The 14,796-nt window shown below is 43.1% G+C and overlaps 1 protein-coding gene across 13 annotated transcripts in view; it reads left to right on the plus strand.

The window, feature by feature from the left end:
• The window catches only part of LOC118391049 (neural cell adhesion molecule 1-like), a 320,476-nt gene that overhangs the window by 235,020 nt on the left and 70,660 nt on the right, over nucleotides 1-14,796 (plus strand). For all 13 annotated transcript variants that reach the window (XM_035782008.2, XM_052457770.1, XM_035782012.2 and 10 more), the window contains exons 2-8: nucleotides 494-568; nucleotides 1,532-1,741; nucleotides 3,796-3,939; nucleotides 5,339-5,476; nucleotides 6,077-6,194; nucleotides 7,624-7,784; nucleotides 7,937-8,079. In XM_035782008.2, coding sequence (XP_035637901.1) covers nucleotides 494-568; nucleotides 1,532-1,741; nucleotides 3,796-3,939; nucleotides 5,339-5,476; nucleotides 6,077-6,194; nucleotides 7,624-7,784; nucleotides 7,937-8,079 — 989 coding nt within the window. The remainder of the gene's footprint in view (nucleotides 1-493; nucleotides 569-1,531; nucleotides 1,742-3,795; nucleotides 3,940-5,338; nucleotides 5,477-6,076; nucleotides 6,195-7,623; nucleotides 7,785-7,936; nucleotides 8,080-14,796) is intronic.

Genomic DNA, 14,796 nt, shown 5'->3' on the forward strand with positions numbered 1-14,796 from the left:
AGAGTATATCCGGGTTGCATCCGGTTTACACAGCCCAATATCACATGCGCACTAGCAATGCTGGGACCTTGCCAAGTCTCTGACAATTTACACATCTAGAGGTCCAAAAATACATGCTACTGTGGCCTATAGGCCTAAAATGTGGGTTTATGTGTTTCCATTTGTTGTCTTGGCATACCAACTCTAACTTTGTCATGCGAATAATAAAATGCTTGTTTGTCAACAAAATCCAAATAACGGCATAAATGCAGCATCATATGGAAAAGTGAAAGGTGGGAAATGGCTCATCTCAGGTTGATCAGCAGCAGATGTTCAGTCAAATTGTTGATGCATTAAAATGTGTGTCTCGCCTTGCCTCACTGTGCTTTGCCCCTGTGTCATCCTGTCATAGTCGTTCTCCCCTTGGGCACAACTGCTCTAGGACCTGCTCTTTCTAAACAAATGTTTACTTTAACTGTTCTGAGACCTGCTCTCTGTGTTTTTTCTCTTCCAGCCTCCCTGCAGGTGGAGATCACCCCGATGCAAGGAGAGATCAGTATGGGGGAGTCAAAATTCTTCCTCTGTGAAGGTAGGTTTGGTACAGATACCATTGCCTCCACAACAGCAAACCCCCACTTAGTTACTGTTTTCGGACAGAGGATTCCAAATAAAGTGCAGGTGCTACAGCAGTTCTCATGGATGCAGTAGCATGGGCTTCCCGGGATGCTAACCTGCAACTGTGGTTGTTACACCCCCCCACCCCTTCTCCCCCACACACACACTACTGGCAGACTGCTGCAGGTCAGCGTCCTGTTGTGGAATAGCAAAGACAGAAGAGAGGCTCAACATGTCATGGTAGAAAGATGAAACCATCTCACTTTAATGATGTTTCCCTCGAATGAAAAGAACTGTGGCCAGCTGTGTACTTCTTTTGCAGTAAAAAAAAGTCTGCAAAAGACTGTTTTTCTCAACACTTCTTTATTCCATTATGAATGAGGAGGGAGTGAAAGAATCCAGGACACGTGACTTTGCTTTGCCCTTTCAAAACATCAATGGGGGAGAATGCGATAGAACTTCTCAAGTTTTCATTTGTCATTTTTATTTTATTTGAGGTAGTACATCATCTGAGCAAATATGTAATAAAAAATGCATGGAGTCCTTAAAGCAGGTAGCCCTAGGGAATGCTGGCCTAGTATTAATCCATTTGTACCAAAACAATGTTTACTCGGTCTAGTTTGTCTGGATATTCACGTCTTTGTTAAGAGTAAGATGTTGTGACATTATGCCTACGTTATATACTTTTTAGGTTTTATCTCATGTTCATGACAGATTTTCATCTTGCAGAGGTGACTTAAACAGCATTGGGATGGATGTTATTTTGCTAAGTAGAGAAGCCTGTTAACCTTCAAAAAAAGCTATAATGCATACCTCAGACACATCTCGCAAAGCAGCACATTCTTCTCTGTTGTCAATCATATGAACTGCTGTAGACACATAAACAGTGCATTCACACTCTACTCACACGTCCACCCTGCCTCTATTCGTCCCTCAGTTGTCGGAGATGTAAAGGACATTGATTGGTATGCCCCGAACGGCGAGAAGCTTCTACCGAACCGACAGGACATCCTCGTGAACCGCAACGACGAGTCCTCGTCCACTCTCACGATCTATAACGCCAACGTGGACAATGCCGGCATCTACAAGTGTGTTGCCAAAAATGGAGACAAGGAGTCTCAGGCCACCGTCAACGTTAAAATCTTCCGTAAGTTCCCTCTCAAACTGCTTGGAACAAGGTCCTATTCTTCATTGTACTTTAGCGGATTACCACTAAAGGAAATCCTCTCACTGTATTATCTGTGCACAATGTAATTTTGAAGAATGTAATTTAAAATTGTCTGCATATTCTGTTCATATTTGTTTACTTCAATTGGCCTCCCACATGATTTATTTACCTTTATTTAATCAGGGAGTCACCATTAAGACCTGTGTGTCTCTTTGTGAGGGAGCCCTGCATATGCAATTGCATAAAATGCATAAAAAAGCAAATACAATATGAAACAAATGATAAGAAAGCACAACACATATTGCACAGACAAAGACAAATATACACAATACACAGAAAACACATTCTTCATTATAAAAAAATATTCTGTCCTCTGCCTGAACTGCTCCAGGGACACTAAAGCATATATTCTAAATGCATTTTGGAGATCTAAGAAATCTAAAGGATAACTTACTTAATTCTGTGAACGCCAAAGGGGTGTCCAGAGTTAACCAACCTTGTGAATGGGTTTGATAAGTTGTCATTTTAAATTTTAACAGTGAAGTTAGGTAAGTCAGAAGCTTGTGGAGCAGGGCATAATGATGAAATCTGTGAATTCAAAGAGGTTCAGCACAACATTTTGGGAAAGAATACAGTGATGAGTAATAAAACTGTCTCCTGTAAGGCCGCTATGAAAAACATCATCCAGGAATTTAAGAGTAGAGGCAACTATACTTTGATAAATAGTATCACCATAATCAAGAACAGACAAAGGTTGACTGCACCATCTGCTTCCTACTGACAAGAGAAACTAGATCTGTTTCTCTAAAAAATAAAGCCCACTTTAAATCTTAGTTTCTTAAAACCTGTAAGGGATCGAGGTCCCTATACTGGGACGATTGAGTTAACGTGCGCTACTGTGATTAACACATCAGTAACAGCAAACCTTCCAGGACATAGACATGTCTTACATGGGCAGAAAGCTTAAATTATTGTTAATCTAACCGCACTGTTCAATTTCTTTAGGATTCAGCCGTGTTGGCTCAGTTATCAGCTGAGACAGGTTTAGCTCAGAGTAAATATATTTCAGCGTATCTGACCCCGGAGTCTTCTAATTAATATTAAAATTGACCATAATGAATAGTTCAGATTACCATACTTAAATTTCAGATGAATTGGTTAAGAGCACATGAAGGAGCAGAGGGAGGGTGATACACTCCTACTAGTGTCTGCTGGTTATTATGACCACGGCCCACATTAAGAGCGAGCCAATCAAAACGCTTAGGGACAGAGGTAGCAAGAGATACAGAAACATCAAAATTGTCCTTTGTAAATATGACAACACCCCCACCTCAATTCTGTCTAATCTGGAAACATTATAAACTGACAGACACATCAGCAAGTTTCAGAAATGACCAGAATGTCCACATTGGATTGATTCCACCTTTGAAATCAAACTTCTTCCATTTACATGAACAAATCCAAGACCGCAGCTGCGGGACTTAAGGTCAGATGAAGTCTCTAATACAAGCATGCTATGATCAGTAGGTAACCCCTTATTTGATAATGCCATAGGATTGGTTTGAATTGGTATAGGTACAAGATTGTCTAGAACTGAACCATTGGGCTTATGCATCGAGCGAGGACGTGAGTTAAAACAAGAGTCAATGAGGGTTACCTGTTGCAGGTCTGCAGTATGCTGATAATTTATTGTTGGGATTACCTGATACTGACTTGGAGTGGTGAGCAGGTCTTGGAAAAATAATATACGGTATTGTTGATTGTATCTTTGCCCTAGTATCATTGTAATCGTATCCAACATTGTATCTTCATTTAGAGAACCAGCATATACAACTATACTAACTGTATAGTATGAAGTATTTTCTTTTTGAACAGATGTAATGAACAGATGGAATGCCACTACAGTTAGCACTCTTTCAAATGCATAGACTGGGTAACAAAGAAAGTGCTTGCCATAGAACATGTTGGTTAATTAAGTTTGTTGACTGGTTCAGGAAATCCAGTTGACGGTGGACTGTTCTTCTCCCCTACAGAAAAGATAACCTTCAAGAACGCCCCTTCCCCACAGGAGTTCAATGAAGGGGATGACGCTGACATCATCTGTGACGTCGTCAGCTCGCCTCCTGCTGACATCATCTGGAAGCACAAAGGCTCAAAGATCCAGGTTGCAAAAGACGGTAAGGCTTGTGCACAGTTCGATGTGCCAATGTGTGGGTTGCCTACTGCCAGAGTCATGCGGCTCTCCCCTTTACCATTTTTTAAATTTGCTTTCATCTATCTGCCAACTTGTTTTCATTCACCCCCCCACACTCACTTGCTCCCTCCCTAAGTGCACAGCCCTGCCTTTTGATAATTCAAGTGTTCTGACATAATGGATGGAGAGAGAACAGGAAATAAGATATTTCTTGATCAGGAGGAATGGTTGTTGTCGGTTGTGAAAGAATTTGAAGGGTTCATATTTAGACTATTTAGTCAAGTCGAGTGGGATGCTGCCTGAAGGATTTTGTTTCTCTCCATATTGCACTATTTTAACCTTAGAGGACCCCTCCCTCTTGCAACCACTGGGAAGCAAAGGGTGACCGCAGCGCTCTGGTGTGTGGTGTTTTCTTGGACCCTGGACGGGTTGTGTTTTTCACTGGAAAACCACTAATTGTAGCCCAGATTGAAACCCATACTGCTTATGTAAATACCATTTTCCACATTGCTCCAGTTAACCTTTTCCTTATCAAAGCTGCTTGTGCTTATAGCTCAAATTACAAGTCTTTTTCATGCTAATATGTGTTTCACAGCTCAGAGAGCTATTTAAAAAGTCTGGTTAATGAATTCAAAGCTTTTGCCCAAATACACATTCAGTAAACCAGATATACATCTGGCACCGCTTCAGAAGAGGGTTAACAGAACACAGTTGCCATACAATATTTATACGCTGGCTGCCAGATGTTTGAACTTAGAGGGTTCATGGAATATTTACATAGTAGAGCTTTGATGACGCAATTCAAGAAGTAGTAGTGGTTTCAGCATCTATGTTTACATTACCATGTTTTACCACATTTACTACAGTATGAATGTAAAGGATATAGAAATAGACACGTATTCACGTATACAACGCTGTTAGAGGCACCATGTCATGGCAATGCTCTGTGGAGCAATGTAAAGAAATATCACAGTGAATAGTATGGCATTTATTTTTCTAAATAAACATTGAACATAGGTAAATAGACATTATTCCAGTTGATGGAGCTGTCTTTTGATGAATTTATGCCACTAATATTACAGATCAATCTATTTCTGATGGTGAGTTATGTACCCTATCATATGGTCCTATTTAAAAAAGGTATGTTCTCTCCACCCCTCCTTATGTTTCCAGACACCAGAAATAACTCATGCAATGCATTTACATTGTTAGCTATATTTCTGCTGGGGGGGGGGTACAGCATTCCTCTGTAACGGAGACCATGCCTCCTGAAGTCGCACAGTATGTGTGCTTTTACCATGTTGCCTTGTCTTAAACCTACACCACCCACTGTTAAGGATAAATGACCCTTCTCTGTTTCCTTCTCTTGCGGTTTTTCATAGTTCGATTTAAGATCCTGACCAACAACCACCTCCAGATCCGAGGCATCAAGAAAACAGATGAAGGGGCGTACACCTGTGAGGCTCGTGTAATGACCAGGGGAGAGATTGACCTAAAGATCATCAAGGTCATCGTCAACGGTGAGTACCACATCCTCCCTCTCACCCTAACCCTCTTTCACCGCCTATGCTCTCGCAATGGGATTTGCATCCGAGCACAATTAGAATATAGTGTAGTTATAAATGCTGTTATGAGCACCATTACAGAATTATGACAGAGAAAATAAGCATGTATTTTTTTTATTTTACCTTTATTTAACTAGGCAAGTCAGTTAAGAACAAATTCTTATTTTCAATGACGGCCTAGGAACAGTGGGTTAACGGCCTGTTCAGGGGCAGAACGACAGATTTGTACCTTGTCAGCACAGGGGTTTGAACTTGCAACCTTCCGGTTACTAGTCCAATGCTCTAACCACTAGGCTACCCTGCCGCCCCAAGCATACAAGCATACAGTAACAAGTATTTTCTCCTATCATACTTAATCAACCAGTATAGTGAATCATGATCTGATTATACATTTTAAGACTTTTTACAAGCATTTAACACCCTTAAAATGCCTGGGCCCGGTACGTCACACCGACCACCTTGTCTTAGTATCATCTTAGTATCATTTATTTCCTACTCACGTGTGACCTCTGTATCTTTGAGTAATGCTTGTATCCATGTCTCTCTGTGTTTCAGTGCTCCCTAGCATCCGCACCAGGCAGTCGGAGATGAATGCCACGGCGGACGTCAACCAGTCTGTGATGCTGGCCTGTGACGCTGACGGCTTCCCTGAACCCACAGTCACCTGGGCCCGGTATGTCACACCGACCACCTTGTCTTTTAATGAGCATAAACAAACTGGCTTGTTGTGACTGGTTGAGGAGGTGACTGTGAAGTGAATAAGGGTTGTTTATTTTAACTTTAAAAAAAAAAATTGGTCAGCATTCTCATGATAAGAGGATGGTCAACAGTATTGAATTATATTTATGTAGTACCTTGAAGATGGCCAAAGCTCATTTGTTTGATATATCCTCAGCATAACTGTTGACACAACGGGCCCTCTAGTATAGTATGAGAATAATTCCAACACTGCTTCTCGAGCTCCTTTTGGAGTGTAAACGAATGAGAAGGATAGGAGGATGAGGAGATGCATCCGTAAGGGATGGGCCTCACCGGAGGAGGAAGGAGACAAGCGAGGTAGGGTGAAGGGAGGGAGTAGGGGGGCAGAAACTCCTAACATTCTTTATTTATTTCCTGGCCGCCGACAGGCCTGTCATTTGGTATCCCTTAGAGGCTGCTGCAGGATTGAAGCTCTTAGAAGCATACAGATGTGGGACCGCAGTCCAAACTCAGTGCACATCTGATTTAGAGTTCAAGGGAGGCTCAGGCATGTCATGGTTGAAAGAGAGTGCTCGGTCAAGAGTGCCGAAGAAATTCCTTAACTTGACATCATACAGTGTATCACCATCCTATGGATGTAGTCCCTTTGCAAAACAGCCATGATGCAGCTATGGTAACAAAGCAGAGCCAGGGAAACAAAGAAAAAAACTTTCTGTCCTGGATGTCTGGTCAGTATAATATGCCATTTAGCAGACGCTTTTATCCAAAGCGACTTACAGTCATGTGTGCATACATTCTACGTATGGGTGGTCGCGGGAATCGAACCCACTACCCTGGCGTTACAAGCGCCATGCTCTACCAACTGAGCTACAGAAGGACCATATGGTCAGTAGCTCTAAAGACATTGGTTTTAAGTGTCACGGATCCCTCTGGAACTTTCCTTGCGCACACCTGGCCCCTATTCCCAGTGATTGTATTTGTATAGATGTGCCCTTTGTTCACCATGGTGCTGTCGATTATTGTCACAATGTCCGTTGGTGCGTGTGAGTACCTGTGCTGTGTTTTGGCTTTCGTGCCCTTGTGGATTGTGCAGATGATTACGGGTCTCGTCCCGTGTGTTATTTATTCAAGGTACCCCTCTCTCTTTTGTTTGGGTATGGGTTTCAACGCCATTAATTTGGGGAATAATAAAAACAACTATTACGTGTTCCCTGCGCCTCTCCCGAATCTCTTCATGCCAACGTGACATTATGGTTCTGAGCCAGGCCTTTTGTTTACCAGCTGCTCTACTGAGATACGGCCCACAAAAAGATAATCAGAGTGAAGACGACTGTTTTTACCTTCATGTTATGGAGACAGACATCAGTGACGTGAACTCTGCATTTCTGCCTTTCCCCCCTCAGTAACAACATTGTCCTTGAGTCGGACGATAAGTACGGCCTGAACAACGACGGCTCGGAGTTGATAATAAAAGATGTCAAGAAAGTGGATGAAGGAGATTACACGTGCATCGCCCGGAACAAGGCCGGGGAGAAAGAGGAGGAAGTCAGCTTGAATGTGTTCGGTAAGAGCAAAATAATTACTATCAACTGTGGTAAAATAATGTTGTGTTTTTGGGCTTTAAAATTAGTTTTATTGGTTTTACTATAGCAATGTGCATACAAGTAATGTATTCCATTGTCATCCATCAATTCATTGTATTTCTACCTTCTCTAGTGCAACCTAAGATCACCTACCTGGTCAACCAGACTGCATCAGAGCTGGAGGAGCAGATCACCCTGACCTGCGAGGCCTCAGGAGACCCCACCCCCACCATCACCTGGAGCTTTGGCCGCAGGATCTTCACAGAGGGAGAGCAGGTACTGGTGTCTGGGGACCAGGGGAGGCTTGCAACCAGGGGCCTGAGCTGTGGTGGACAGGGTATGTCACTCAGAGTGCCTACTGACCGATCCATCACTGTCCTGAATATTGATAGGAAACCTAAAAAGCAAGCACAGCTCTATTTCATTCATGGCATTATACAAAACCTGTTCAAAATTCAATTGAGCAAGTCCAACATTAAAAGCCAGTGTACATGTACTAAACTGTCCTGATGGTTTCATGCATTGGTTTCTCCTTCTACAGGAGCCTCTAAACAAGAATTACCAGGTATGATATTCAAATGGTCAGGTAATGAAACTCAAAATATGTTGGGATGTTGTGACTATACACTGTTCAGTATATCCACCCAGATTTGATTGGGAGAAAAAAATCTGATACAATCGAACAGATGCAAATCCGGTCATCCGCTGGAATTCTTGTAACTTTTTGACTCGCTTAAATTCTGATCTTATCAGGGTTCGGTAGTTTGATTTTGCTGTTTGCATAGTCACTGTGAATGCATAGATTGCACTCAAATCACCCCCACCTCTTGTGGTACAGTTCACATTTTGGGATTGAAAACCAAGCTTTTGATTGTCTTTGAAAGCCCTTAAACCACCACGTCTGAACCAGTGTTCATTTCGAGGCACGTGTTTCAGGGAATGGTCCTATCTGACGTTGCACCGGAATGCTGTCATATTCCTTTACTACCAGCCATTCCAAGTCATTGTATACTCAAACAATGAAAGAAATGCAGCAGCAATCGCTGAACCCCAGGTGCAGCTGCATTTCAGCATATTTAAGGTAATTAATAATTGCGCAGCTTTCCATAATTTCATGTATTCTCATCCAAACAGTCAAGCAATATCCAACGACAACTGCTAACAGCTCTCATCAATATTCAGTCATCAAACCAAATGTTATGTAACTTGTGCCAAATACAACAAGTGTAGACCTTACAGTGAAATGCTTACAAGCCCTTAACCAACAATGCAGTTAAAAGCAATGGGGGTACCGGTGCGGCGGGGGTACTGGTGTGGCGGCATCGGCCAGTCGAGGCAATTGAGGTAGTATGTACATGTAGGTAGAGTTTTTAAAGTGACTATGCATAGATAATAACAGAGTAGCAGCAGTGTAAAAAGGGGGGGGTGGGGGCAATGCAAATAGTCTGGGTAGCCATTTTATTAGGAGTCTTATGGCTTGGGGGTAGGTGTTTAGAAGCCTCTTGGACCTAGACTTGGCGTTCTGGTACTGCTTGCCGTGCGGTAGCAGAGAAGTCTATGACTAGGGTGGCTGGAGTCTTTGACAATTTTTAGGGCCTTCCTCTGACACCACCTGGTATAGAGGTCCTGGATGGCTGGTCTATACCATTACCCTCTGTAGTGTCTTGTGGTTGGAGGCTGAAAAGTTGCCATACCAGGCAGTGTTGCAACCCATCAGTATGCTCTTGATGGTGCAGCTGTTGTACCTTTTGATGATTGAGGACCCATGCCAAATCTTTTCAGCGTCCTGAGGGGGAATAGGTTTTGTTGTGCCCTCTTTTAGACTGTGTTGGTGTGCTTAGACCTTGTTAGTTGTTGGTGATGTGGACACCAAAGAACTTGAAGCTCTCAACCTGCTCCACTACAGCCCCGTCGATGAGAATGGCAGCATGCTCAGTCCTCCTTTTCCTGTAGTCCACAATAATCTCCTTTGTCTTGATCACGTTGAGGGAGACGTTGTTGTCCTGGCAGCACACGGTCAGGTCTCTGACCTCCTCCTCATAGGCCGTCTCGTCATTGTCAGTGATCAGGCCTACCACTGTTGTGTCATCGACAAACTTAATGATGGTGTTGGAGTCGTGCCTGGCCGTGCAGTCATGAGTGAACAGGAAGTACAGGAGGGGACTGATCACATCCCTGAGGATCAGTGTGGCGGATGTGTTGTTAGCTACCCTTACCACCTGGGGGTGACCGTCAGGAAGTCCAGGATTCAGTTGCAGAGGGAGGCGTTTAAGTCCCAGGATGCTTAGCTTAGTGATGAGCTTTGAGGGCACTATGATGTTGAATGCTGAGCTGTAGTCAATGAATAGCGTTCTCACATAGGTGTTCCTTTTGTCCAGGTGTGAAGTGCAATAGAGATTGCATGATCTGTTGAGGCAGTATGCAAATTTATTGGATCTAGGGTTTCTGGGATAATGGTGTTGATGTGAGCCATGACCAGCCTTTCAAAGCATTGCATGGCTACTGACATGAGTGCTACAGGTCAGTAATAATTTAGTCAGGTTACCTTATTGTTCTTGGGCACAGTGACTATGTTGGTCTGCTTGAAACATGTTGGTATTACAGACTCAGACAGGGAGAGGTTAAAAATGTCAATGAAGAGACTTGCCAGTTGGTCAGCGCATGCTCGAAGTACACGTCCTGGAAATCCGTCTGGCCCTGCGGCCTTGTGAATGTTGACCTGTTTAAAGGTCTTACTCACATTGGCTGCGGAGAGTGTGATCACACAGTCATCCGGAACAGCTGATGCTCTCATCCATGTTTCAGTGTTACTTGCCTCGAAGCGAGCATAGACGTAATTTAGCTTGTCTGGTAGGCTCGAGTCACTGGGCAGCTCTCGGCTGTGCTTCCCTTTGTAGTCTGTAATAGTTTGCAAGCCCTGCCACATCCGATGCGTGTCGGAGCCGGTGTAGTACGATTCGATCTTACTCCTGTATTGACGCTTTGCCTGTGATGGTTCGTCAGAGGGCATTTCTTACAAGCTTCCAGGTTAGTGTCCCGCTCCTTGAAAGAAGCAGCTCTACCCTTTTATCTCAGTGCGGATGTTGCCTGTAATCCATTGCTTCTGGTTGGGGTATGTATGTACAGTCACTGTGGGGACGACGTCATCGATGCACTTATTGATGAAGCCAGTGACTGTGGTGTACTCCTCAATGTCATCGGAAAAACCCTAGAACATTTTGCAGTCTGTGCAAGCAAAACAGTCCTGTAGCTTAGCATTTGCTTCATCTGACCACTTTTCTGTTGACTGAGTCACTGGTGCTTCCTGCTTTAGTTTTTGCTTATACGCAGGAAACAGGAGGATAGAATTATGGTCAAATTTGCCAAATGGAGGGCGAGGGAGAGCTTTGTACGTGTCCCCTTGTATGAAGTAAAGGTGGTCAAGAGATGTTTTTCCCCTCTCTGGTTACACATTTAAACTGCTGGTAGAAATGAGATAAAAGGGATTTAAGTTTCCCTGCATTAAAGTCCCGGGCCACTAGGAGCGCCACCTCTGGATGAGCGCTTTCCTTTTTGCTTATGGCCGTATACAGCTCATTGAGTGCGGTCTTAGTGTCTGCATCGGTTTGTGCTGGTAAATGGACCGCTACGAAGAATATAGATGAAAACTCTCTAGGTAGATAGTGTGGTCGACAGCTTATCATGATATCCTCTACCTCAGGCGAGAAAAACCTTGAGACTTTCTTAGATATAAAATAACATGTTTTTGTTCTCATAAACATACAGTTGAAGTCAGAAGTTTACATACACCTTAGCCAAATACATTTAAACTCAGTATTCACAATTCCTGACATTTAATCCTATTGAAAATTCCCTGTCTTAGGTCAGTTAGGATCACCACTTTATTTTAAGACTGTGAAATGTCAGAATAATAGTAGAGAGAATTCTTTATTTCAGCTTTTATTTATTTCATCACATTCCCAGTGGGTCAGAAGTTTACATACACTCAATTAGAATTTGGTACCATTGCCTTTACATTGTTTACCTTGGATCAAACATTTCGGGTAGCCTTCCACAAGCTTCCCACAATAAGTTGGATGAATTTTGGCCCATTCCTCCTGACGGAGCTGGTGTAACGGAGTCAGGTTAGTAGTCCTCCTTGCTCGCACACGCTTTTTCAGTTCTAACCACACATTTTCTGTAAGATTGCGGTCAGGGCTTTGTGATGGCCACTCCAATACCTTGACTTTGTTGTCCTTAAGCCATTTTGCCACAACTTTGGAAGTATGCTTGTGGCTATTGTCCATTTAGAAGACCAAGCTTTAACTTTCTGACTGATGTCTTGATGTTGCTTCAATATATCTAAATATTTTTCCTGCCTCATGAAGCCATCTATTTTGTGAAGTGCACCAGTCCCTCCTGCAGCAAAGAAACCCCACAACATGATTCTGCCACCCCCGTGCTTCACGATTGGGATGGTGTTCTTCGCCTTGCAAGCATCCCCCTTTATCCTCCAAACATAACAATGGTCATTATGGCCAAACAGTTCTATTTTTGTTTCGTCAGACCAGAGGACATTTCTCCAAAAAGTACGATCTTTGTCCCCATATGCTTTTTTATGGCGATTTTGGAGCAGTGGAGTCTTCCTTGCTGAACAGACTTTCAGGTTATGTCAATATAGGACATATCGACATATGTCCTATAGGATCTGGAGAAGGTCTGCATGGAGGAGTGGGCCAAAATCCCTGCTGCAGTGTGTGCAAACCTGGTCAAGAACTACAGGAAACGTATGATCTCTGTAATTGCAAACAAAGGATTCTGTACCAAATATTAAGTTCTGCTTTTCTGATGTATCAAATAATTATGTCATGCAATAAAATGCCAATTAATTACTTAAAAATCATACAATGTGATTTTCTGGATTTTTGTTTTAGATTCCGTCTCTCACAGTTGAAGTGTACCTATGATACAAAATTACAAACCTCTACATGCTTTGTAAGTTGGAAAACCTGCAAAATCGGCAGTGTATCAGTGTACTTGTTCTCCCCACTGAAGGTACTTTTGTACCTGTTTCCTCCAGCATCTTCACAAGGTCCTTTGCTGTTGTTCTGGGATTGAGTTGCACTTTTCACACCAAAATACGTTCATCTCTAAGAGAAAGAACGTGTCTCCTTCCTGAGCGGTATGACGGCTGCGTTGTCCCGTGGTGTTTATACTTGCGTATTATTGTTTGTACAGATCAACGTGGTACCTTCAGGCATTTGGAAAATGCTCCCAAGGATGAACCAGACCTGTGGAGGTCTACATTTTACAGCTCCAATTGACTCAAATGGTGTCAATTAGCCTATCAGAAGCTTCTAAAGCTATCACACAATTGTTGGAAAAATGACTTGCACAAAGTAGATGTCCTAACTGACTTGCCAACACTATAGTTTGTTAACAAGAATTTGTTGAGTGGTTGAAAAACGAGTTTTGACTCCAACCTAATGTGTATGTAAACTTCTGACTTCAACTGTTGTTAGCAGATGTTAATGCGTGTGCAGCGAAATGCTTGTGCTTCTATTTCCGACAGTGCAGTAATATCAGCAAGTAATTGAACAATTCCACAACAACTACCCATACACACAAATGTAAAGGAATAGAATAAGAATATGTACATATAACTATATGGATGAGCGATGGCTGAGTGGCATTGGCAAGATACAGTAAATGGTATAAAATACAGTATATACATATGAGATGAGTAATGTAGGATATGTAAACATTATTAAAGTGGCATTGTTTGTGACCAGTGACTAGTGAATCATTCATTATAGTGGCCAATAATTTGAGTCTATGTAGGCAGCAGCCTCTGTTTAGTGATGGCTGTTTATGGAAGCTGTTTTTCAGTCTCTTGGTCCCAGCTTCCTGACCTCGCCTTCTGGATGGTAGCAGGGTGCACAGGCAGTGGCTCGGGTGGTTGTTGTCCTTAATGATCTTTTTGGCCTTCCTGTGACATCGGGTGCTGTCGGTGTCCTGGAGGGCAGGTTGTTCTCCCCCGGTGATGCGTTGTGCAGACCGCGCCACCTTCTGGAGAGCCTTGTGGTTGTGGGCGGTGCAGTTGCCGTACCAGGCAGCGATACAGCCCGACACGATGCTCTCAAATGTGCATCTGTAAAAGTTTGAGGGTCTTAGGTGACAAGCCAAATTTCTTCTGCCTCCTGAGGTTGAAGAGGCGCTGTTGTGCCTTCTTCACCACACTGTCTTTGTGGGTGGACCATTTCAGTTTGTCCGTGATGTGTACGCCGAGGAACTTAACTTTCCACCTTCTCCACTACTGTCCCATCGATGTGGATAGGGGGCTGCTCCCTCTGCTGTTTCCTGAAGTCCACGATCATCTCCTTTTTGTTTTGTTGTCGTTGAGTAAGAGGTTTTCCTTACACCACACTCCGAGTGCACTAACCTCCCTGTAGGCTGTCTCATCATTGTTGGTAATCAAGCACACTATTGTTGTGTCTGCAAACTTGCTGATGATATCGTGCACCAGCTGCTGTTTACAAATATACCTTCACCCCTTGTCTTTCCAGAGGCTGCTGTTCTATCCTGCCGGTAAAGTGTATAACCTGCCAGCTATATGTTATTCATGTCGTCGTTCAGCCATGACTCTGTGAAACACAAGTTATTCATTTTTGATGTCCCGTTGGTAGGATATATGTGCTTTAAGTTTGTCCATTTTATTATTCAGCGATTGTACGTTGACCAATAGTACCGATGGCAAAGGCAGGATAGCCAATTGTTGTTTAAACCTCACAAGGCACCCCGATATCCTTCCACGAAACCGTTGTCTTTCTCCTGCGAATGACGGGGATGAGGGCCTATGAGGGCCTCATTTAAAGAAATATTCTTAGTCGAATTCAAGGTGAGTAATCGCTGTTCTGATGTCGAGTGGCAGCAACATTGGTGAGAAAGTCTTTACCCACTCTTCACACTCATTTTTAATCTCACTTTCACACTCTTCCTCTGCTTTGCTCTTTT

Source organism: Oncorhynchus keta, chromosome 12 (assembly GCF_023373465.1).
Source record: "Oncorhynchus keta strain PuntledgeMale-10-30-2019 chromosome 12, Oket_V2, whole genome shotgun sequence".
NCBI lineage: Eukaryota > Metazoa > Chordata > Actinopteri > Salmoniformes > Salmonidae > Oncorhynchus > Oncorhynchus keta.